The 25,620-nt window shown below is 45.9% G+C and overlaps 1 protein-coding gene across 3 annotated transcripts in view; it reads left to right on the forward strand.

The window, feature by feature from the left end:
* GRAMD1A (GRAM domain containing 1A) overlaps window positions 1-25,620 on the forward strand; it is a 59,362-nt gene that overhangs the window by 26,337 nt on the left and 7,405 nt on the right. For 2 of the 3 annotated variants that reach the window (XM_032227233.1, XM_032227235.1), the window contains 13 exons: window positions 5,017-5,101; window positions 7,367-7,470; window positions 7,555-7,650; window positions 10,161-10,241; window positions 11,406-11,521; window positions 11,731-11,926; window positions 13,077-13,275; window positions 13,363-13,506; window positions 15,673-15,791; window positions 17,027-17,169; window positions 19,662-19,765; window positions 21,436-21,621; window positions 22,793-22,880. In XM_032227233.1, the coding sequence (XP_032083124.1) occupies window positions 5,017-5,101; window positions 7,367-7,470; window positions 7,555-7,650; window positions 10,161-10,241; window positions 11,406-11,521; window positions 11,731-11,926; window positions 13,077-13,275; window positions 13,363-13,506; window positions 15,673-15,791; window positions 17,027-17,169; window positions 19,662-19,765; window positions 21,436-21,621; window positions 22,793-22,880 (1,661 nt within the window). Of the gene's footprint in view, window positions 1-460; window positions 1,002-5,016; window positions 5,102-7,366; window positions 7,471-7,554; window positions 7,651-10,160; window positions 10,242-11,405; window positions 11,522-11,730; window positions 11,927-13,076; window positions 13,276-13,362; window positions 13,507-15,672; window positions 15,792-17,026; window positions 17,170-19,661; window positions 19,766-21,435; window positions 21,622-22,792; window positions 22,881-25,620 lie in introns of those variants that run through there. The other variant, XM_032227234.1, reaches the window with a different exon arrangement.

Consider the following 25,620-nt stretch of genomic DNA (forward strand, 5'->3'; position numbering starts at 1 on the left):
ACTAGCACATATGTTCCAGGGGAACCTTTACCCCTCAATTTATGGCTTGGAGTATTAAACAGAGACGGTGGTTTCATTCAGGAATCCGGTTAAGTGGGTTGTGTGAATGCAGCCGTTGGCATTCCAGGCATGTTCAGGACTTTATTCTCATACACTTAGTAGCAGCCTCCCTTCTGATCCCCTGGATTTTTTTTGAAAGACAGGACTCTTCGCCAAGATTACAGATGATGCTTCTGCTGTTTCCTTTGGCTGGGCAAAACTTCCCTCTGCAGGCAGGAAATGGTTAAGTGCAGCCTGACACCCATTTCCCCACCCACCCCCTTTGTTTCCTGTAAGCAACACCCAGGCGCCCTCAGCCAATGGCCGGGCAGCGTAACTGGAGCTCTCCTTGGAGAGGGTGGGGGGCGTGTTTCCAGTTGTGCCTTTCAGGGCTCCTGAAAAAAAAAAACTTTCCAGCCCCCCCCCCCTTCTCTTTTCTGATGATCACCAGTTTCTGCCCAGTTGTCTTTCCCACCCCTCTCTGCCAACAGGATTCCCTGACTCTGGGGAAAAAAAACCCCGGAATCTTCTTCTTCTACCTGCAAAGCAACTTTCTTTTATCTTCAAAGGTCCATTCGGGAGCCAACTTTTTCCTTCTGGCTTTGTCTTTTTCCAAACTTTTTTTAAAAACCCTTTGGATTCTCATCTTTTGAACTTTCCACACTCTGGCCTGTCCCACCTTCGTTTTTTCTCTCCCACCCTTCCTGGGCTGAGCCCGCAGCCATCCTGTTCTCTACCTTTCTTGTGTGGCTGGCAGTTTAGACTCACCCCCCCCCCCCCTAGTTGCTTCGCCCATCCTTCCCTTCCTCTCTCCGCCAGCTGCAACAGCTCCCTCCTCTTTGTCCAAAACTGTCAGGATGTGGCCTGAAACCCTTTGCCTTCTGGATCAGGGCTGGTCTTGCTCACTATGAGAAAACTAGATTGGGCTCGGATGCTGCTGGCGGCTGTTTCATTCAGACAAAGTAAGAGATACAGATCGATCCTTCCTTCCTTCCTTCCTTCCTTCCTTCCTTCCTTCCTTCCTATGTGAGTATACAGCATAATTTTGTATTATAAATGTTTATTTATTTATTTTGTCATTTTTATGCAGTGTATATTGGAGGTGGTGAACCTTTGAGAGCTGAATGCAACAAAATGTCATTTTAATGTATGTCGATTAGTGTACATTCAAAGTGGCAATAAAGTTATCCTACCTACCTACCTACCTACCTACCTACCTACCTACCTACCTACCTACCTACCTACCTACCTCTCTGTCCTTCCTTCCTTCCTTCCTTCCTTCCTTCCTTCCTTCCTTCCTTCCTTCCTTCCTTCCTATGATATAAAGTAAGTGGACATTTGCATAATTTTGTATTATAAATGTTGTATTTATTTATTTATTTATTTATTTATTTATTTATTTATTTATTTATTTTGTCCTGTTATGTAGTGTATATTGGACGTGGTGAACCTTTGAGAGGCTGCATGCAACAAAATGTCATTTTAATGTATGCTGATTAGTGTACATTCAAACTGACAATAAAGTTATTCTATTTATCTGTCTATCTATCTATCTATCTATCTATCTATCTATCTATCTATCTATCTATCTATCTATCTATCTATCGTCTATTTACCTACCTACCTACCTACCTACCTACCTACCTACCTACCTACCTACCTTTCCTCCCTCTGCTACCTCCCTTCCTTTCTTCCCAGGTGATTCTCTGGCATCTCTCTCTCTCTCTCTCTCTCTCCCTCTCTCCCTTTCCCTCTCTCTCTCTCTCTCTGTGTCTCACTCTCCCCCTCCCTCCCTCCCCCCCTCTCCTTCATAAATCTTTTGGTATTCCTCCTTCACTTTCCCATCAATTCCACAAATGGGTAATATGTAGTTTTCCTCACATAGAAATGGTTGTGTGTGCGTTGTGATACGATTACAAGGCTGATAAATGGGGAATGCACTTTTATGTGCTTGGGGAAGGGAGGGAGGGAGGAAGGAAACGATTTTATTAGGTTACAAATGAAAAACACTCTGTGGAAATGAATGAGAAAATGATGTGGTGCAGTGGTGAAAGTGTCGAATTAAGACTAGGCAGATCCAGGTCTTAGCCCACCCTTCCACCCTGGATGATTTTGAGCCAATCCCTCTCTCTGAGAACAAGAACCAGTGTGGGAGAATGGTGAGGATGCTACAGTGGTGGGATTCAGCCAGTTCCCACCTATTCAGGAGAACCGGTTGTTAACTTTCTAAGCAATTTGTAGAACTGGTTGTTGGAAGAAATCTCCTTTTGTTTTTTTTTCACCTTACAGGGCTAATCCTGTAAGGAAGGCAGGGAGGAAACATTCTGGTGTTGTTTCTAGCCTCATCTTTCTTGCCCTGCTTACAGAAACTGCCTCTCCGGTTAACCCTTATTACATTGTCACAGCTAACGCGAAGCGTCCATCGACCTGAGTGATGTTGAGTTGGCCTCGTCCACCCGGTCACATGACCACTGAGTCCCGCCTACCCAGCTGGTCATTAGAGCAGAGAACTGGCTGTAAAATTATTTGAATCCCACCACTGGGATGCTAGGTGAGGGATGAGAAGATCCAGGTTCAAATCTAGGTTCTTGAGGCATGGAAGCTCCTTGGGGTGAGTCTCCTGCCTCGGCCCAAGAGCCACAGGGGAATTAGTGGAGAAGGTGCTGGACTGGAGTGGAGAGAAACATATTCCAGTTGTTCTCAGACACAGAGGACTTTGGGCTAGTCTCTCCTTATCAACTCTATCTTCATTACTGGTAGGTTGTGGGGAAATATAGGATGCTTTATACTTCTAAACTCAAGACAAGATATAAATCTAACAAGTAACAAGGGATTGAGGCACCTTCCCAGTTCACAATTCACACCCTTTATTTTGTTCAGTACCTCCCCGTTCTCTCTCCTTGAGATAATCAGCCCCTGTTTCACTTAGCAACAGATAATCAGCTGTTGAGTTCACACCACCATATAAACAGACCAGCTAAAGATATAATAACATCAGCACAGTGTGTTAACTTTGGTTAATAGGGGTTTTGTTTTGGTTTTGTGGCTTAACCCACATTATGCATTCGACCTGCTTGGCTCATTTTTCGTCCAGTATATTATACAGAATCCAGAAAATGGGTTAGTTTAGTAACCAGATTCAGAGTGTTGTGAGAACCTAGCAAAAATAGTATAGTGCAGGAAAGAGCTATTATTTTCAGATCTCCATTGCCAAGTGCTGTGGGCAGTCTTTATTATTATTATTAAGCAACAACAGAATTGTATCACAGCGGCCAGTTGTTTCGCCAGATTTGGCATAGGTTACTAGTCGGGCCCCACCCAGGGGCCTAGGACGTCGTAATGTATTTTCGTAATATGCATGCAGGTCCAAGCAGTGCGGCTTTTTGCATTTGACTGATGGTGATTTTGTCAATTTTTAACTGTTTTAAATATAATTCCAGTGCTTTTGGAATAGCACCCAGTGTGCCGATTACCACTAGAATTATCACTGCTGGTTTGTGCCATAATTGTTGAATTTCGATTTTCAAGTCCTGGTATTTTGCGATTTTTTCATGTTCCTTCTCGGCGACCCTGCTATCACCTGGTATTGCGATGTCTATGATTGTGACCTTATTTTTCTCAACCAGTGTGATGTCTGGTGTATTATACGCCAGTATTTTGTCCGTTTGTATGCGAAAATCCTACAAGATCTTGACCAACTGATTTTCATTGACTTTTTCAGGCTTATGTTCCCACCAGTTTGTTGCTGTTTTAATATTATAATTTTTGCACAAATTCCAATGGATCATTTGTGCTACTGAATTGTGCCGCAATTTATAATCAGTCTGCGCAATTTTTTTACAGCCGCTGAGTATGTGATCAACAGTTTCATCAGCTTCTTTGCAAAGTCTGCATTTGGCATCATCAGAGGATTTTTCAATTTTGGCCTTAATGGCATTTGTGCGGATAGCTTGTTCTTGCGCAGCCAGGATTAGTGACTCTGTTTCTTTCTTTAATGTACCTGCTGCTGTTGTTGTTATTATTATTGTTGTTATTTTATAGTATAGTACACAAGGAGAATACAAAAGTAAATAGTAGGGAAATTTGGGAAGGGAAATGGATAGTGGGGGAAAGCAAGGGGGTAAGGGGAAAAAAAGGCATTGACTTCCGACTCCTTTGTTGCAGTAAAATAAGGCATTAACATCGAACATCAACTTTTTTACTTTTACATAATAGTATAAACTAGCATGGGATGCGATGGCTCAATGGCTAAGACGCTGAGCTTGTTGATCAGAAAGGTCGGCAGTTCAGCAGTTTGAATCCCTAGCGCCGCTTAATGGAGTGAGCTCCCGTTACTTGTCCCAGGTTCTGCCAACCTAGCAGTTCGAAAGCACGTAAAAAAGTGCAAGTAGAAAAATAGGGACCACCTTTGGTGGGAAGGGAACAGCGTTCTGTGCGCTTTCGGCGTTTAATCATGCCATCCACATGATCACGGAGACGTCTTCGGATAGCGCTGTCTCTTCGGCTTTGAAACAGAGATGAGCACCTCTCCCCTTAGAGTTGGGAACGATTAGCACAGATGTGCGAGGGGAACCTTTACTGTTACCTAAAAACTAGCTGTTTCTATAACAACAAATCTATCTAATCGGTAAAGCCCCAAATCAAAGTTTCAGGAAAGACAGGATTAATTTTCTTTTTAAAAAGTAATAACAGACACAATCTCACTCTTGTGCAACTCTTCATCTTCTTGGTGAAAACATTGCTGTCAGACCCAGCTAGCAAATGTCTTCCCTAGAACCTACTTCCCTATAAAGTGGTAGAAGTGGCTATATATATCTCCTTCTCTGAACTGGGCGTTTTGTGCAGAAAGGTCCATCAGATGTGACTGTGTTGTTGATTGCCAAAACCATCTGGAGTTTGTGCCAGGCTGGAAAGGCTGGTTGAGCTGAAGGTAAAGAAGACCAACTCACCCTAAGGCCTCTGTTTATGTATTGGCAGATGCTGAGTCCCACCTACAAGCAACGCAACGAAGACTTCCGCAGGATCTTCAAAGGGCTGCCTGAAGCTGAGCGTCTTCTTGTAGGTGAGGCCACCAGAGGAGATGGGGGTTGGGAATGGCTTGTGTTTGGATCTAAATAACTGGGCGGGTGAACTGGGCACATAGGATCACTTACAGGAGCTAGAGACTGTATAAAGGTCAGAATAGGCTGTAGTATTCTGTGTGACCTCAGTGGAAGGCTAAGTTGGACTTGGAAGAAGCAGGAGAAAAAGGGTCTTGGCACTTTGGAGGTGGAGACTCCAACTTTGGCCTTGGAGAAGGCTCCTGAGAATACCACAGATAGCCAAGAAAACAAATGGGCCTTCAAACAAAGCAAACCCAATGTTCTTGCTTGAAGCAGAAATGATCAGGCTTAAATTATTCTACTTTGGACACATTGTGTGAAGACCCAGATATCTGGAGAAGGTTCTCATGCTTGGAAAGAGGACAGTCATCAGCAAGGTGTGAGGACTCAGTTCGAGTGACGATGGCTGCATCTTTGGAAGACCTAGTTAAGGGCAGATCATCCAATTTTGACAAAATCTACCTATGCGTTCGCTAAGAGTTAACACCGACTTGATGATACAATTGGTCATCGCTTATTGGTGACTGCGTAAAGACGGTGGAAGAAATCCTTGGGAGAACAATTGAGAAGAGCCAAGGTAGTGCAGTGGTTACAGTGCAGTACTGCAGGCGACTTCAGCTGACTGCTAGCTGCACTTTGGCAGTTCAAATCTCACCAGGCTCAAGGTTGACTCAGCCTTCCATCCTTCCGAGGTGGGTAAAATGAGGAGCCAGATTGTTGGGGGCAAGAGGCTGATTCTGTAAACCACTTAGAGAGGGCTGTAAAAGCATGAAGCGGTGTATAAGTCTTAAGTGCTAAATGCTAACAACTTTGGAAAGTGCAGGAAATAAGGGGGGGAAATTCAGTGCTTTTCCTGTTCTTTCTTTCAGTTTGGGGGCTGGGTAATTTCCAACCCTGGAATGCTTGCCACTTCAGTGGTTTATGATAGTCTTCAAATAACTCAACATTCCAGAGGGTAGAATTAAAAGCAAGGGGGAAGAACTGGAGTTATCATGTTTAGACATGTTTTGCATGCCTTGGGTTTTTAAAAAACACAAGTGGTTTGTAATTGTTATTGTCACAGCCATATTCAGCCCCCTCCCTCTCCTTTTTTTTTTTGATTGCTGTCTATCTCTGGTTATCAGTTACAAAGTCCACCGTTGCAGTTGTGTAATGTGCAAAAAAAGCATAGCCGGTTTTAGCTTTGCCTACGATAGTGTTTTGGTGGCATAGGTATCTTGTGTGTCGGTTTAGTTGTAGTTCAGAGGGTGGGACATAAAAATGGGTTCCCAACTAAGTTAACCATACTGTGTGAGCTTAGCCAATGTACAGGTAGACCCAGGAGTGGGCTTCAAAGTTTTTAGCAAGAGTTTCTCTGCCCGATTGCTGGGTAGGCGTGGCCATGGTGTGCGTGGCCTAGTCGGCCTCCTGCATCATGGGGGGGGGGGCAAAAACAGCCTCCCCAGGTTCTGGAGGCCTGTTTCTCGCTTTCCCGAACTTCCAGTAGGCCTGTTTTTCGCCCTCCCTGAGCCTCCGAGCGGGCCCTGCATTTACCTGCATCCAAAACGGGCCGCATGGGGACTAATGGGAGGGGCGTGGCCAGCCAGGAATGGGATTTGGGGGTTCTCCGAACTGCACAGAATCTTAGCTAGAGGTTCTCAACCCCTGCAAACCTCCCCTGGCTAGGCCTGAACTTGCAACCAGTCAACCGTTCAAAGGTATGACGGAAAAAATACTTATGATCCAGATCTGAAGTTCCAATAGCTAACCCCCCCACCCCACATTCCGGGTCGCATAAGCAAAACCAATTTACATTTACGTCCATTTGCATGCGACCACAATTTACAACATTCCCCCCACCCCTGCCCCAACCCTAGGAATTGACGTTTACTTCTCATTTCTGTCGAATTGGAAATTGGTGTTTACTTCTCATTTCTGCCCACGGTGGACAATTGGTTCACTTAGGAATTGCAGCATTTGCAATTAAGGACCATGCAAAAAAGTGAAATCATTTTGTGATGATCCTCTTAATGACTGGGCAGGACTTACAACCCTAATTTTGGGCTGAGTTGCGGTCATAAATTGTGGATTACCTGTACCTGAAATAAAAGCGTCGGGACTTGGGCGAGTATCTCTGGGCTTGGAGCCTGCTTAGTACCAGGCTGCGAGGAAAATCTCCCAATATTAACTTGTAGTTTCTGTTTCCCGCTTTCCGTGCCCCTCCCAAACATCTCCTGTCTCCTTAGATTACTCCTGTGCGTTGCAGCGTGACATCCTCCTTCAAGGACGGCTTTATCTATCGGAGAACTGGATCTGCTTCTACAGCAACATTTTTCGATGGGAGACCACGGTAAATGATGCATCCAGGACCCTTTTGATTGCTTTTAGCTCTTCCTCTCCTGGCCACTAACCTCTGTGTCACCTTCCATGATAGATCTCCATCCAGCTGAAGGAGGTGATATGCATCAAGAAGGAAAAAACCGCCAAGCTGATCCCCAACGCAATTCAGATTTGCACAGAGACCGAGAAGGTGAGATCGTTGCGTATCCCATAAGAATCCAAGCCTGGGGATAGATAATTATCATTTCCAAGATGCTGCGTTTTATAATCTGCCAGCAAAGGGCCCCAGTCTCTGATTTTCTTCAGATGTTGCAAAACTGGGCAAAAATTTGTTATCTGTTATTATTGATTATGATGAATGGTTGCAGGAACTGGGCATGGCTAGTCTAGTGAAGAGAAGGACCAGGGGAGACATGATAGCAATGTGCCAATATTTGAGGGGCTGCCACAGAGAGTGGGGGATCAAGCAGTTTTCCAAGAAAAGGAATAATGGATGGAAACTGAACAAGGAGAGATTCAACCTGGAAATAAGGAGAAATTTTCTGACAGTGAGAACAATCAACCAAAGGAACAGAAGTTGTATTCGGAAGTTGTGGGAGCATCATCCCTGAAAGCTTTCAAGAAGAGACTGGACTGCTATCTGTCAGAAATGGTCAGAAATGCTTGGGCAGGGGGTTGGACTAGATGACCTACAAGGTCCCTTCCAACTCTGTTAATCTGTTAATCTGATTTGGTTCTCATGTTCTCTATAGGCATCTCTACCGCTAAAGCAATTTGAAGCTGCACAAATCTGCTTGCCATTTTTGTAGGGGGGAAAAAAACCTTGCCAAAGTGGAAAAAAATAAATGAAAATAATAATACCCAGAATAAAATTAAAGTAAACTTTAAAAGCAACATAAAAATAGAGTAGAATAGAATAAAAGCAGAAAATAACTTAGAAGTGGAAGGCTTATAGTTGGACTGAATGCCTGGAGTCATCTATGTGTGAATTGGCAGCCATATAAATGTCTTAAATAAACAAACAAACAAATAATAAACAAACAAACAAATGGGTAGCGATCCCCCCTCCTTGTTTTTTTAGTTGAGGGCCTTATTTTGCTTTTTTTAAAACTTCAATGAGGAAATGCTGTAAAACAGATGAGGATACTTCATACATGAGAACAGACAAGGCCAAGATTTTCCACTGTGGGGTTCAATTTGATTTAAATCTGTATTACTTCTCTTCTAGCATTAGTTTCATTATGTGTGTGTTTCCTGACTCAAACTGCGAGAATTTGCTTCCTGTATTATCATCAGAGGTGGTTCAGGGGGATGTGAATCTCAGAACTGGATGGCTGCAAAGGGCCCCAGCTAATTTTACAAGATGGCTTCTCCCTGGGATTTGCAGAAATCCGCAATTACAGATTTGGCAGAAATTTGCAATAGCCAGGAAATTCCAGTTGTGGAAACTTCCCATCTTTATTCTAGACCGGTGTTTCTCAACCTTGGCAATTTGAAGATGTGTGGATTTCATCTCCCAGAATTCCCCAGAATAGCCATTCTGAAGCTGTACATGAATGCTCAGTGCCACTGGGAAAATATAAGGGTGTCTAGGAGCTGATCAAAGAATACCAGCCTTTCTCTGTCCCAACTTCCTTTTCTCTTTTCTCCACTTTTCAGAGTGTAGGGGGCACATGGTGGACCTTCTACACAGTGTAAATATTTGACTAGATTTTACCGGTGAATCTGGGTTATCTTTCTTCCTGTGCAAGAAGAGAGCCTAACTCACTGATAACTCACTGTTGTTGGCTTGTTCCTCTCCTTTCTGCCTCTCTCTCTGTCTATAGATATTCTCAGTCATCCAGGCCATGGTTATCCCAAAGATGCTTTTTCAAAGGGCAACTGGACTTTTCTTTTCCTTGAAGATGCTGCGCTTCTCATCCAAGAAGCTTCTTCAGAACTGAAGGAACAAAACGCCTTCTTCAAGGGAAAAAAACCATAGAAAAGTCCAGGTGTCTTTTGAAGAAGCCCCTTTGGTTTCTCCCTGTCTCATTCTTGTCCTAGATTTCCTAGGTTCTTCTTCTGGCATCTTCGGTGAGCAAGGGCGAGGCCTTTATCTCAGAGGCATCTCCTCCTGATTTATAGCCCTAACCAACGTCCTAGAAAAGAGAAAGCACATCGGGTACAAAGAATTCCAAAGAAAAATGGGTGTGACCCTATCTCTAGATTGCCTGTAGATAATCATTTTCAAAGTTCAAGGCCTTTATTGTCATTGTACATCATATATACAACGAAATTGGAATTATTCACGTGGAACCATCCTCCCTTTGCACAGTTTAATGACCTGTGACCGCACACTTTACAGAAAACAACGGTGCAGTCTTTGCACATGCCCTGCAAGATATGCACATCCAGGAAGTCTTGAGATTACAATCTTCCACCAACAATTGTGGTTTAGACAGCTTGCAATCTTTAAGGTCGCTTAGATGCCGCCGATCTTTCCTTCTGGGGTTGAAGTTTGCAGTTTGAAATGCCCGAGCCCATTTCACAGAAATCTATCATTGTTTCTGCCTGAGATCACTGTACCCTCTTCGATGTGTTATTCGTGCAAGAATGCATTGCGCAAGCTGGGGCAGGAAGCCAAGAGTTCCCCGCAATCGAACTTACTTTGGGTGAGGGGGGGGGGAAACAAGTCTTAACATTGTTCTTTCTGGTCCCCAGCATTTCTTCACATCTTTTGGTGCCCGTGACCGATGCTTCATGCTCATCTTTCGCCTTTGGCAGAATGCACTTCTGGATAAGGTAGGAACAGACATGGGGAGAAGCCGCCTAGGAATTTTTTGGATAGTGGTAGATTAGATTTGATCTAATCTTGCTGCGCCCCAAGGTCGTGTGATCACCCTTTTGAGACTTTCTGACAAGCAAAGTCAACGGGGAAGCCCGATTCACCGAACAGCCATGCTGCTAATTTAACAACCATAGTGATTCGCTTAGCAACAGTGGCAAGAAAGGTCATAAAATGAGGCGTAATTCACATAAGAAATGTTTGACTTAACAACAGGGATGTTGGGCTCAATTGCAGGTGTAATAGCAATAGCAATAGCAGTTAGACTTATATACCGCTTCATAGGGCTTTCAGCCCTCTCTAAGCGGTTTTACAGAGTCAGCCTTTAGCCCCCAACAATCCGGGTCCTCATTTTACCCACCTCGGAAGGATGGAAGGCTGAGTCAACCCTGAGCCGGTGAGATTTGAACAGCCGAACTGCAGTCAGCTGAAGTGGTCTGCAGTGCTGCACTCTAACCACTGCGCCACCTCGGCTCAGTTGTAAGTCGAGAACAACCTATACTTTCCCACCCACAATGAGCTGCCCCTGGAGCTTCGTATAATCCCCAACCTCCAGTCCTTCCGACGCGCCCTAAAAAGTTGGCTTTTCCAGCAAGCCAGCCTGGCCTGAACAAAACAAAACAAATTATTGATTATTGTTAATTTTAATCGATTTTTAAAAAAAATGTTATTGTGAATCTTAATTGGATTTGTTTTTTGGATATTCTAGCTAATTTTTTAAAACTTTATAATGTTTTTTTTTTTTAATATTGTATGCTGCCCTGAGTCCTTGGAAGAAGGGCGGCATATAAATCCAATAAACCAACCAACCAACCAACCTTCCTGGATTTAATGCATGCTTCTTCTTCTGTACATTCTGTTGCCCTAACAGCTTCAAGGTTGTTCTACAAAGTCATCTTCATGACTCCCTGCACTTAATACGTTGCACGAATGCAGCCATTATGGTCTGAAAACCATAGTTTGTGCCATTCTGCAATAGATGAACCCAGCCGTTTACAGCTTGCTCAGCAATCCACGGTGGAAACCAATGTTGACTTATTGTGATAAGCTCTTCCGTGGCTGTGCTCTGTATCTGCTTCTTTGTTTCCTCTCTTAATGCCGCGTTCTTCCATTGCCACCAGACTTTGCCCCCGCGAGAACTCTGGCACATTGTTCACCAATGCTACGGTTCTGAACTTGGCTTGACCAGTGAAGATGATGATTACGTTTCTCCCATTGATGACCTCAATGGCTTGGGGTGAGTATCTACCGTCCTGTGGACAGGGCAGTTTTCACCTGGGTCAGGGAATGGAACCTGTAGCCATAACCTCTTAGCTGCCTCTTTGCCATCTGCAGGAGATGGTGAACAGCCTTTCTCAAGGTTGATCCTTCCATAAATTATCCTTGCTAATTATTCCTTTCAAATTGCCCTCTCTTTTATCTCTCTCTTGCCCTGAATCACAACAGAAGCCAGAAAGAAATTGGAGATGATATTGACCTGACAGAGCTGACATCCCGCTGCAACACTGAACTCAAACTGGACACCAGTCCCTTGCTGGACAAAAGGGACACCAGTCACAGCATCAATTCACTGGCCAGTAGCAGCGATGGGACCACATCGGTGAGGACAGGAGATTCAGAAGACAGCTGGAATGTTATGAAGGTCCATTCCTAGATTTTTGTCTCCCATAAGCACTACTTACCCTACAGTAATGCGTGATTTAATCCCATTGATTAATTTTTTTTTTTTTTGCGTGGAAAGTAATTATGTTTGATTTCATGCCTCCTATTAAAAGCCCTTTTCTCCGGCTGCCCAAACATATGAAATTTTCAGTTCAGCTTTGACTATATCAAGAGTATTTTTAGATAGCTGGTCTAATAATACTCCCTTTTTTAAGCAGCTAAAGAAAAGAATGCAGAAACCCAACACACTTTGTGGTTGTTTTTCACAGATTTGGGAAATGTCCAAGGATATTTCGGAATCCTTAAAAATGAAGCTGATCTAGGGAAACACATCTAGCTAAAATGGTTTTGTGATTTCTAACTCTACTGCGACTTACAAAGGAGAGAGATTTTAGCTCTGAGAATTATTTATAGCCCAATGCATGTCTACTTAGAAGCGAGTCCCATTGAATATTGTAAAAGGACTTTTTCGGTATCACTGTCACTTCAAACAGTCACTAAACAAATGGTTTTAAGTCAAGGACTACCTGTTTAACCTTTTGCTGCATGGAACGTATCAAATAGAAATAGAAATAGCGCTTGTATACCGCTTCACCGTGCTTTTACAGCTCTCTCTTAGCAGTTTACAGAGTCAGCCTCTTGCCCCCAACAATCTGGGTTCTCATTTTACAGTCCTCAGAAGGACGGAAGGCTGAGTCAACCTTGAGCCCGTGAGACTCAAACTGCCAAACTTCTGACAGCCAGCAGAAGTAGCCTGCAGTACTGCACTCTAACCACTGCGCCACCATGGCTCAAAATAGCAAATATTTTGGTTGATATATCATTGGCTGTCCAGATGCTGAGTGTCAAATCGTGACCAAATGTGCATTTCAAACGGAGCCAGGGTGAAATTCAGCAGGTTCTGACAGGTTCTGGAGCAGCAGAAATTTTGAGCAGTACGGAGAACTGACAAATACCACTTCTGGCTGGAGAGGGAATGGAGATTTGCAGTATCCTTCCCCTGCTACGCCCACCAAGCCACGCCCACAGAACCAGTAGTTTTAAAAAAAGTTGAATTTTCCCCACTGAATGGAGCCCATCTCCAAAGCTCACCTGGGTTGAATCTAATGCCGACTTGCTTTCCTTTGCAGCTGGCGGAAGATCTGGAGGACAACACTGACAGCCAAATGGATGCTTCATCCAGCCACACAGTGACCTCAGCCACAGACCCCCCTCTGGAAGATTTGGTGCAAGGGTCTGTTGCTGTGTCCCCCCCGGAGGGGGACCTGCCTCCCAGCGAAGAGCTCCCCACCGACATGAGCAATTCCTCCTCTTCCACGCAAGACGAAGGTGAGGGCCGCCTCCGTCCTGCCTGAATTGTCCTAGATTTCAGATTGGGAGATCTCACCCAACCTTCTCTCGTTCTTCCTTCCCCAGCTGAGGTGGAAGCCTTCTTCACAGACTTGCCAGGGCGGCTCCTGATCAACGCCGTGTATCACGTTGGAGCTGAGAGGCTGCAGCAGATGCTCTTCAGCGACTCCCAGTTCATACACAGCTTTCTGGACCAACGCAAATTCACAGGTAGGGGAGGAAACCGGTTCAAATCACATCCTCGGTGGCTATTCGGGAGCAAAAGTTCAGGCCAGAGTTTGCATTGCAAAAGCAAAGGACCGCTGTTGTTTTCTGTCTCATTTGATGGATTAACCTTAAACCTCCATAACCTGGTTTCCAGCTGATGTATTGGATAAATATTAGGGTAGCTGTTGCATAAACAGCCAGGTACAAACTTCCCTGATTGCTAGAGACAGGACCTTCCATCTTGCCGGGTCATAGTAAAAAGCCTAATCCATAATCTGTTAGAAAGTCTTCAACTAAACGTCCTTTTTCAAGGTGCTTTTTCAAAAGGCAACTGGACTTTCTTTTGTTTTGCTAACCTTTATAAGGGTAAAACAGAAAAGGAGGGATTGTGAGAAGTAAGAATTATTCCTGTAAAAGATAGAGCAATGGTAACGCCATATTTAGCCTCCAAGTAACCTAAGACAGTTTACTAGAATATTAAGTAAGACATTATGTAAGAGTGTTATCTGTAGTTACGATAACAAGATTGGTTAAAGATAGTTGGCAGGTCACAGAAGATAGCTGGCAGGTCAGGCTGTCTAGTTGCCATGCTAAAAGTAATAATGCTGACTATAGTAGCAGCTGCTAAACAGGACGGACAATATGCCAAAAGGGATGGAGATACTGGAAATGGGGGATCAGATGGGATGGAAGTTACGAGGAGAGGACCCTTACCTAACCAGAATTTAGCCAATAGGATGAGTGGGTAGTACCAAGGCCAAGCTTCTGAAAATGTATATACGTAATTCGTGACCTGACAAAAGGGCGAACGACAAATCCGCGCCTGACTAAACCGTGTCGCTAAAACCGCGACGTCATCAACGCAGCGACAACAGCGCAGCGACAACAGTGCAGAGACAGAAGGGCGCTTTACAACAGCGCATCGATAGAAAGCCGATTTAACTTAAGGTTAAGGGTTAGGGTTAGGGTTAGGGTTAGGGTTAGCGTTACGTTTAGGTTTAGGTTTAGGTTTAGGGTTAGGTTTAGTTTTACAGCGTGCTTCTGTTGCCGCGCTGTTGTCAGCGCGATTCAGCGCTCATTCGTCAGAGCGCTTTAGAACACGCGGTTTTGTCACTGCGGTTTAGTCGGGCGCGGTTTTGTCGTTCGCCCTTTTGTCGGTGAACCGACATAACTATCATGTATTTCTACGGAAGACGTCCTCTTTGGCTTCGCCATTTGAGTATGGAGATCCCTTTTGCAAAAGCTCAATAATAAAGCTCTATTATTATTGTTCAGCTGTCTCCTGGTAATTTCACACCCAAAGGGTGAATCCCTAAGTGTTAATTTCACACTTTCGGAGTTTAGTCATGCCGGCCACATGACCACGGAGACGTCTTCGGATAGCGCTGGCTCTTCTTCGGCTTTGAAATGGAGATGAGCACCGCCCCCTAGAGTCGGGAATGACTAGCACATATATGCGAGGGGAACCTTTATCTTTACCTTAAGATGCAAATAGGGCAGCCATTTTCCCTCAGAGCCTTCCCTCACAGGAAGCCAAATCCCCAGGCCTAACACCCTCCCCCCCAAAATCCTAGGGGGCTCCAACAACTGCAACCCCCCCTCCCCCCGTGAGCCACAGAACGCCCCTGGTTGAATTCATCCATTCAGTCCTATGATCCTTTTCCTTTTCAGTCCAAAGTTAATGGTTGTGAGAATGGATCGTAGTTCCCCGGCAGAGCCAAAGACCCCAGGTTGACTTAAACTGGCTGTATCTTAGGCACACAGAACAGGTAGCCACCCTTTCAAACCTTGAGTCCTGCCTGTTTTTTAATCTGCCTTTTTTGTATTTTTGGGGCTGGAAGCCATTTATACTAAAGCCTTGCAACCTTCAGAGATAACGGGTGTCCGCGTTAAATCCAAATCTGTGCCTGCTTTTGTCATTTGCATAATTACACGCTTGATGTAAGTTGTGGGGGTTGCGGTATAAAACCTTGACTCCACGAACTAACGTCCATTAAAAAGAGTGTGGACCTGTGTTTGCCGAATCCAGAGTTCACGAAATGATCATCTGTGTTTCATCAACTAAGACTTTAGTGCTATCCTTTTAAAACAAGTAATAATAGCCTGTTATTTTAATTATCACTCGGTTTTCCTACCCTGTCCCCAACTTTTCCTTCTCCCGCTTCCTAGATGTTACGCTGAGTTCATGGAGTGGAGACAGCAAGTGTCATCAAAGCCGTGTCATCACCTACACTATCCCCATCAGTAACCCTTTGGGACCCAAGGCTGCACCTGTGGTGGAGACTCAGGTGGGTTCCTAAAAAATGCAGGAAGTCCTCGAGTTATGACCACCATGCAGCCCAACATTTCCGTCGTTAAGTGAGACATTGATTTAAGTGAGCTTTGCTCCATTTTCTGACTTTTCTTGCCACAGTCGTTAAACGAATCACTGCCATTGATAAGTGAACAACCTGGTTGTTAAGTGAATCTGGCTTCCCCATTGGCTTTGCTCGTTGAGTCGCAAGAGTGGATTAGGTGACCTTGGGACACAGCAACGGTCATAAATATGTACCCATGGCCAAGCGCCCTGAATTTTGATCACGTGATCAAGGTCGTAAGTGTGAAAAGGGGGTCGTAAGTGCACATTTTTCAGTGCCGTTTAACTTTGAACGGTCGCTAAATGAACTGTTGCAACTTGAGGACTACCTGTATTAAGAGGGGTGGACAAAGCAAGGTCACGGTATTGTGATCTGCTGTTCCTAGGACAGGTAGTCCTCGCCTTCAAACAGTTCATTTAGTGACAGTTCGAAGTTACAATGGCACTGAAAAAAGTGATCCATGGCTTTTTTTCACACTTACGACTGTCGCCGCCTCCCCACGGTCATATGATCAGAATTCAGACAGTTGGCAATTGACTCATATTTATGACGGTTGTAGTGTCCCGGGGTGATGGGATCCCCTTTTGCGACCTTCGGACAAGCCAAGTCAACAGGCAAACCAGATTCAACTTAAAAAACGTGTTGCTAACTTAACGACTTTGGCGATTCACTTAACAATTGGGCCAACATTCACTTAACAAATGTTTCACTTAGCAACAGGAATATTGGGCTCCGTTGTAGTTGTAAGTCTAGTGGTGCGGTGGCCTAGAGATGGAGCTCTTGCCTCCCAATCAGGAGGTTGTGAGTTTGATCCTAGGTAGAGGCAGATATTTTTCTCTCTGGGCACACTGAGAATATATCTGCTGAACAAATCTCCGCTATGGCAACAGGAAGGGAATCTGGCCATTAAAACTGCTAGCTCCATTCAGTTGCCCAGACTCCACCCAGCAAGGGATTATGGGGTGGTTAAAAGAGGATGATGATTGTGGTTGTAGGCCGAGGACTACCCTGTAATTAATTTTTAAGCCACTGTTTGCTTGAGACTGTTATATGAACAAACAGATGGGCCATGGGGTAAAGCACAGCATTTTTGCAAGGATGGGTACCAAAAACTGAATTATCTACTTATCGTGCCTTTCTCTTCCTCCTTGCCCGCTGGATGCTAGACTCTTTTCCGTGCCAGTTCCAAGAATGGAGGCTGCGTGGTGGACTCCGAGGTGGTCACTCAGGGCATCCCTTACCAGGATTACTTCTACACTGTGCATCGGTATTGCATCACCACCGTAGCCAAAAGCAAAGCCAGGCTCAGGTATTCATTCTTGGGCTCTCTCTCCCTTCTGGGCTGCACCTGTACGGTTGGCAAAAAAACGTGTTTCCCCCCATATTTTTCAAGGAATTCAGTTGGGAGAATCTAAAACATAATGGAAATTACTGGGGAAGAAACGGTGTGGGAGGGTGGGGGGCTGGGGGTTGCCCGTGGCAGCCATAATAAGCTTCAACTTCATCAAAATGTTGACCTGGGTTGTGTTATAGAGTGAAAGACGCACCTTAGATTTTGTATCATGACAAGTGATAACAAATGAGCGAGTCACGTCATGGCATCATTATGTAAAATACGGCTCATGATTTCATTCCTCTTCGTTAAGAGTTCATTCATTCTTCCTTCCGTTCCATGAATCAATCAATCCATTTTGTAGGGCTGCCCGTCTCTAGAATCAGCTCCTGATTACATTTGGGTTCATTGCTTTTGTTTTCAATCTCATTAATATGTTAGAGCCGAGGTGGCGCAGTGGTTAGGGTGCAGTACTGCAGGCCACTTCAGCTGACTGTTGTCTGCAGTTCAGCGGTTCTAATCTCACCGGCTCAAGGTTGACTCAGCCTTCCATCCTTCTGAGGTGGGTGAAATGACGACCCAGACTGTGAGGGCGATATGATGACTCTGTAAACCACTTAGAGAGGGCTGAAAGCCCTATGAAGCGGCATATAAGTCTAACTGCTATTGCTATTGCTATTAAAATCATCCCAGGCCCAGGAGGACATCCGATTGCAAATCCCTTTTCTCTTGATGCTCGGGGGAGCAAAAGCATTAGAGAGCCCTCTTGATCAATAGAGCCGAGGTGGCGCAGTGGTTAGAGTGCAGTACTGCAGGCCACTTCAGCTGACTGCTAACTGCAGTTCGGTGGTTCCAATCTCACCGGCTCAGGGTTGACTCAGCCTTCCATCCTTCCGAGGTGGGTAAAATGAGGACCCGGATTGTTGTTGGGGGCAATATGCTGACTCTGTAAACCGCTTAGAGAGGGCTGAAAGCCCTATGAAGCGGTATATAAGTCTAACTGCTATTGCTATTGCTATTGATGCCACGTAGCCGTACACTTAAATCCGTAGAAGGACATTGCATGAATCAGACAAAGATGTACAAAAGTTCAAATTCTCTAAAACTCTTGATTGGGGTGAAAAAGATGCATCAGTCAGTGCTACATGAAAAGAAGGACTAGGGCCTTGATGGTGAACCTGTGGCACATGGAGCCTCTCTGCGGGCACATGAGCCATTGCCTCAGCTCAGCTCCTCTGCGCATGCGCGCGTGCCTTCTGCCTGCCAGCTGATTTTGGGTGAGCATGTGTAAGATGCGTACTCATGCACAAGGGGTCACACGCACATGCGTGGATGGTGGGGGGTGTCACGTGTGTATGCAGGGAGGAGTGGGGGGAGCAGTGTCCCTTGTGCCCCATTTTTGGTCCCAGGAGGCTTCAAGGAGGCTTTTTGCGCACTTTCGGCACACAGGGACAAAAAGATTAACCATCACTGGACTGGGAGGTAACATGATAGCAGTATTCCAATATCTAAGGGACTGCCACAAAGAAGATAAGAGTTATGATGGCTCAGTGGTTAGAATGCAGTACTGCAGGCTAGCTCACAGTTCACTCCAGGAGTTCGATTCTGAGCGGCTCAAGATTGACTCAGCCTTCCATCCTTCCGAGATCAGTAAAATGAGGAGCCAGATTGTTGGGGGCAAGAGGCTGACTTTGTAAACCGCTTAGGGAGGGCTGCAAAAGCACTATGAAGCGGTATATAAGTCTTAAGTGCTATTGCTGTTCTCCAAAGCACCTGAAGGCAGGACCAGAAGCAATGGATGGAAACTAATCAAGGAGAGAACCAATCTAGAATTAAGGAGAAATTTCCTGACCGTGGGAATAATAAACTAATGGAACGACTTGCTTCCAGAAGTCGTGAATGCTCCAACACTGGAGGATTTTTAAAAAGAGATTGGGCAGCCATTTATCCGATGTGGCATAAGGTTTTCTGCTTGATCAGGGGGTTGGACTAGAAGACCTCTAAGGTCCCTTCCAACTCTGTTATTCTGTTATTCAATCAGAATGGGGAAGAAGCAATGCAAAAACATTTGAAGCCAGCCAGTTCACGGTTTGCTGCTCAGTGTTCATGTTGAGATGGAGACTGTAATCTAAATGCATGACTCTGAGCATCTTCGGGTCAGCTTACATGTGGCATTCAGCAACAAAGAATGACCTATATCCCCACCTTCCCGGTTCTGAAAACACAAAGGTTACTGAGCCGCCGACCTCCTTGGAGAACACTTGATCTTGTAACGGCAGAAGAAATGGAAGAAGATGAGATAGATATAGGGAAGATTAAATAACGCCAGAGATCTTTTGGGTTTCCAAGACAAACAAAGTATTCCGTTCTTTGCCAAATGGATCCCTCTTCGCAGTTCCCAGCATTCCACGAGGGGAACAGAAAGGGGGTTTTTTGGGCCACCTGTAACAGTTCGTTCTCCATTACAGAGTCTCCTCCGAAATTCGATATCGGAAACAGCCCTGGTCCCTTGTGAAGACTTTCATTGAAAAGAATGCATGGAGTGGGGTTGAGGAATATTTCCAGCACTTGGGTGAGTGAATCAAGAAGGCAAGCTACATGTTCTGACTGAGGCTTCCCAAGAGCATGAAGCAAACTCCTTGTCCCTACAAAAAAACCCTTTATTAATTGAGTGTGAGTTCTGCTCATTCACATCCAGCAAAGTCTTTCAAAGGGAGGATTTACAGTCAGAGACCTTATCTGGCTTGGAGAGCTGACAGATATCTGCAAAACTTGGCAAGGAGCCTCGGAGAGTCACGAACCAATTAAGTGAACTAATTGTCTCCTGCAAACTCCACTCCCCTTTTGCTCCTCTTTTATTTCCTCTGGGTGTGGCCATTTATCATTCACCTGTGACCTTACTCCCAAGTCGACCCTTGCTCTTTAGCTGTTCCCTTTGCCTGGAAACTCTGCGCATGCACACATTGGGAACAAGCTCCAGCTGTTCTTCTGCCTCACTGATCTCTGACTCCGAAGGCAGCGGATAACTGGCATACAGCTCTGGCCCCCTTTCTGCCTCCGACACAGAGCCTTCCCCAGACTCCATGTTCCTCCCCAACCTCCTCACTGTCCGAATCTGTTGCCAGCTCTGCTGGCCGCTGGTGGGCCACAACACTACACTGCAGAACCTGTGCTTTGGAACCACTACTACTACAGCTTGGGGTTGGGTGCCCTCCAATCTTCCCATTCATGGAGTTTGTCAACTTTTCCCAGTAAGAGGTCAATAGAGAATAGGGAGTTCTGAAGTTGTCTGAGATATCCACCTGTAGTAGCCATGTACAGAATGAGACAAAAGTGTAGATCAAGGGTGTCAAACTCAACTTCATTGAGGTGGGCGTGGCCAGCTTGACATCACTCATGTTGGGGGCGCCTGTGGTGGCCCAAGTGCTCTGCCAGTGAAAATGGGCTCCCGAGCTCCATTTTAAACTGTGACAGCCTCCTGCAATCCTCTCCAAGAGAAAACAGAGCTCAAGAGGGCTGCCTGTAACCTTCCCAAGCTCAATTTTCATTGGCAGAAGCACCGCAGGCCAGTCCTTTGTTGTTTTGGGGGCAGCTCTGTGGGCCAGATCCAGGGGTGGGTTCCTGCCAGTTCTAACCTCTTCTATAGAAGAGGTTCAACAAATCGACAGTGCTGTTTAGAACCGGTTCCAGCTCCCTCCCCCCGCCCGTCCGCACATCATCAAGATGAAGAGCGAGAGGAGGAATTCTGGGAGTTGAAGTCCACAAGTCTTAAAGCTGTCAAGTTTGAACACCCCTTGGGTTTCTTTTACTAAAGGGTTAGGGGTGCAAGGGTCTTGTAACTTGACAGCTTTAAGACTTGCGTGCTTCAAATGCCAGAGTTTCTGAGCCAATATTTTGGTTGCTAAGCAAGAGCGTTGTTAAATGAGTTTCATCACATTTTACAAGTTGGCCACGTCCACCCAGTCACATGATTGCCAAGCCACTCCCACCCAGTCACATGGCCGGCAAGCCACTCCCACAAAGCAGGCCACACCTACAGAAGAGGTTCTAAAAGAATTTGAAACCTACCACTGGCCAGATCTAAGGACCCTGAGGGCCAGATTCAGTCCCCGGCCTTGAGTTTGACACCCCCGGTGTAGATGTTTTGGAAAGGGAGAGAGGCGGATGTTTCAGGATCATCATTTTGGGTACAAATTCGGCCCTGCAACGCCTTCATCTCTGTGGTCTTAAACACTGTTTCAGAACTGGCACTGGTGCAAGCAGAAAAGGCTCTGCTAGAGGAGAGCTGCCATGGCAAAGAGCCCCGAGGCCTCCTGTCTGGATTGCGTCGCAGGAAACGGACCCTGAGCTGGAGAGCTCCTCATGTCGAAGCCCCAATACCCACGCTGCCCGATAGCGAAGGGGCATCACGTGCTGTTCGCCCTTCAGGTATGCCTTCTTGTTGGGAAGGGTCTACTTCCTTCCCCTTCCCAGATGTACAAGGAATCGAGTCGTGGTGGCGCAGTGCTTACCGTGCAGTACTGCAGGATACTTCGGCTGCCTGCCGGATGCCTGCGATTTGGCAGTTCGAATCTCACCAGGCTCAAGGTTGGACTCAGCCTTCCATCCTTCCCGAGGTTGGTAAAATGAGGACCCAGATTGTTGGAGGCAATAGGCTGACTCTGTAAACCGCTTAGAAAGGGCTGTAACAGCACTGTGAAGCGGTATATAAGTTTAGGTGCTATTGCACTCTGACTCTGCCCACTGCTAGGAGTTCGATCCTGACCAGCTCAAGGTTGACTCAGCCTTCCATCCTTCCGAGGTGGGAAAAATGAGGACCCAGATTGTTGGGGACAATAGGCTGACTCTGTAAACTGCTTAGAGAGGGCTGTAAAAGCACTGTGAAGCAGTATATAAATCTAGGTGCTATTGCTATTGCAGCCTGACTCTGCCCACTGCTAGGAGTTCGATCCTGACCAGCTCAAGGTTGGACTCAGCCTTCCATCCTTCCCGAGGTTGGCAAAACAAGGACCCAGATTGTTGGGGACAATAGGCTGACTCTGTAAATCGCTTAGAAAGGGCTGTAACAGCACTGTGAAGCGGTATATAAGTTTAGGTGCTATTGCACTCTGACTCTGCCCACTGCTAGGAGTTCGATCCTGACCAGCTCAAGGTTGACTCAGCCTTCCATCCTTCCGAGGTGGGAAAAATGAGGACCCAGATTGTTGGGGACAATAGGCTGACTCTGTAAACTGCTTAGAGAGGGCTGTAAAAGCACTGTGAACCAGTATATAAATCTAGGTGCTATTGCTATTGCAGCCTGACTCTGCCCACTGCTAGGAGTTCGATCCTGACCAGCTCAAGGTTGACTCAGCCTTCCATCCTTCCCGAGGTTGGCAAAACTGAGGACCCAGATTGTTGGGGACAATAGGCTGACTCTGTAAACCGCTTAGAGAGGGCTGTAAAAGCACTGTGAAGCGGTATATAAGTCTTATTGCTATTGCTAATCTATGACCCTCCAGACATTACTGAACTACTCCTTCTGCAATTCAATAATGCCTGGAGCACCTCAAGTTCTTTTTGTTCTCTGTTTTTGATCCGTTGGCTTTCTGTCCTTTAGGCAGCCTGACCTCCCGTCTTTCGGAACAACTATTGGAGCCAGGACAGGGACAAACCGTCTCCACCGTGATCCTCGTCATCAGTCTGGTGTAAGGAAGCTGCTTTTTTTGGGGGGGGGGGGAGATTGGGCTGTATTTGGAGATTGTCCCCTATCCTGATCTTGATTTCAGTTCACAAAATTCTCAGTAGTGGTTGAACTGGTTGGGGAATTGAACGCTATACCTCCGGAAGGCACCAAGGTTCTCAAAGGCGGATCTAGACCAGTGGTCACCAATTGGTGGTCCACGAGAAAATTTTGGTGGTCTGCAGAAAAATGCACTTTTGCTATATTGCACGAAATCAGGGATCCTCAAACTATGGCCCCTGAGCAAGATATGGCCCACCGAAGCAATTTCTCCTGCCAGGATGGGGTCCTTCAGGCATTTAGCTCAGCTGCCTGTTTAGTAGCTCTAGCCTCCCCCTCCCCCCAGGAGCCCAGGTGCTTCAGTGAATGGTGCACAAAACTTTGGCTGGGCTCCTCAAGAGACAGAGTTTGCAGGGGGTCCATCTAGCACCTGGCCTGGCTGCAAGACAAACGTTCATTCTTGGCCATATTTGAGATTCCTAGCCGCAACGGACAGCAAAACTAGGGTTGACCTTTGGCGCTTCTCCCCGCTAATAGATGGCCGAGCTAAGTGCCTGAAGGACCCCATCCTGTCGCTAATTCATATTGGCCTTTTCAAACCTGATGCTCCGTAGAGGCAGACTACAACTTCCAACTTCCCCAGCCAGGCCATAGCAGAGCTGGCTGGGGACAACAGTTCCAACACACATCTGGTGGCACTGTCCCAGAGAAAGCTTTTCTAAGGTTCCCTGTGATTTTTCCCTTTGCAAACGTAGAAGTATACCCTCCAGAGTCTACACAACGTCACAACCTACCTAGAGTTTAGAGTTTAGAGTTTTATTTCATTTGTATGCCGCCCTTTTCCCTAAGGGGACTCAGGGCGGCTCACAACTCAAACAAGGGAAGGGGGAATACAAACCGTTGACAACAACACAAAGACAATACATAATTAAAAAATGCAACAATCATACCATTCGAGATAGGGGCAACGATTCTTTAGCTCCAGGCCTGTCGGAACAGCCAGGTTTTAAGGGCTATGCGGAAGGCCTGGAGGGTGGTGAGGGTGCGAATCTCCACGGGGAGTTCGTTCCAGAGGGTCGGAGCAGCAACAGAGAAGGCTCTCCTCCGGGTAGTCGCCAGTCGACACTGGCCTAGGGTTACAGCCTACTCTACTAGGAAGCCAAGAAAGAGTCCAGTCCATTGAACCCAGGAACAGGGCTGGCTTTATCCTGGAATGCCCAGGATGCCATCAGAATGGGACTTTAGTGGAGCCTGGAATTCCTCTTAATGGATAGGCTGGCTTCAGAGATGGCAAGGCTAGTCTGCTCCCCAACCTGAAATGACCTTGTTTTCTCATTGCTTTGGTGGGTTGTAATAAAAAGACAAAAAAAAAAAGTTCAGGCCCCAGAAGTGTCAAGGCTGGTTGAGAAAACCTTGGGTGTTTTTCCGCTTTGCAATCTCATGTTTGAGTTATAATACCTAAAATGGTATGCTGGCTTGTGATTTAAGGTGTACCACTATCTTTCCAGGATCTCTCATCCTCCTTCTTTTCTCTAGGTGGGTTGGTTTATTTATTATCTCAATTTATCTGCCTCCCCACCCTTAAAAAAAATAAAATTCATTACTCTGGGCCATTCCCAAGATTGAATACACCAGAAAATGTAATGGAATTAAAGGTTTCTAGGTTAACTAACTTAATTTCCTGCTAAATTAGCAACCTTATTTTGTCTTAAAAGTACAATCGAGTTTGGGAAAGTCTAGTGTGGCAGCATCTACTCTATGCTGGATAATTTCTTCCTTGTCTTTCTTTTATTGATGAGAGAATGCAGGAACAAAGCTTCAATTCTTTTCTTTCTTTCTTTCCTTTCTTCCTTCCTTCCCTCTTCTTTCTTTCTTTCCTTCCTCCCTTCCTTTCTCTTTTTCTTGCCTTCGCACAGGATCTGTGTGAGGTATTGTATGCCAACAGCTCTGGCCATGTTGCTACTGCCTTGGACATCTCTGCCCCATCCCTTGACCCCCATCCTGCCATGCCTTCCTGCTTTGAAAACCTGCAGCTTCCATCCTGCCGTCCTTCCTTCTTTCCAACGATCCCAGGCCCAAGTGGCTTCTTCATCCTGGCTTGGTTCTGGTTTCTTGATTGGCCTTCATGAGTCCTGCCATTTCAATCCTCTTCTTGTCTCTGCCTGAGCCGTCTGGATGTCACTTCCATGATGTCTTCCACTGCTACTTCACCCTTCACCCCCACCGCACTCCGCTTACCATGTCTCTTATTCCCTCGCCCCAATTCTAAATTGCGATCCCCAACTAGATTAAACAGGAAACGGGGGGGAAAAACAGATGGCCCAAATTCTTAGCCAGAATCTGCCTTGTATGTGATCCCACCTACAATGTCCTTCTTGTTCGCCTCATTAAACTTAGAATAGAATGGAATAGAATAACAGAATTGGATGGGACCTTGGAGGTCTTCTAGTCCAACCCCCTGCTTCGGCAGGAAACCCTATACCAGATGGCTAACCTTTTTGTTCTCATGTGTTAAAATTGCATGTGCCCACACCCACAATGCAATGCGCCCCACCGCGCATGTGCACACAACCTTCCCTGTGCTCCTCTTGCCCGGTGCATGTGCACAAACCCTGCGCTCCCCCCACGCATGTGCGTGACCTCAACCCGTGCCCCGTTTTGGGCCTAGCAGGCCTCCCTGAAGCCTCCCGAAACCAAAAACGGGG

This window comes from Thamnophis elegans, chromosome 12, assembly GCF_009769535.1.
Source record: "Thamnophis elegans isolate rThaEle1 chromosome 12, rThaEle1.pri, whole genome shotgun sequence".
NCBI classification, from domain to species: Eukaryota; Metazoa; Chordata; class Lepidosauria; order Squamata; family Colubridae; genus Thamnophis; species Thamnophis elegans.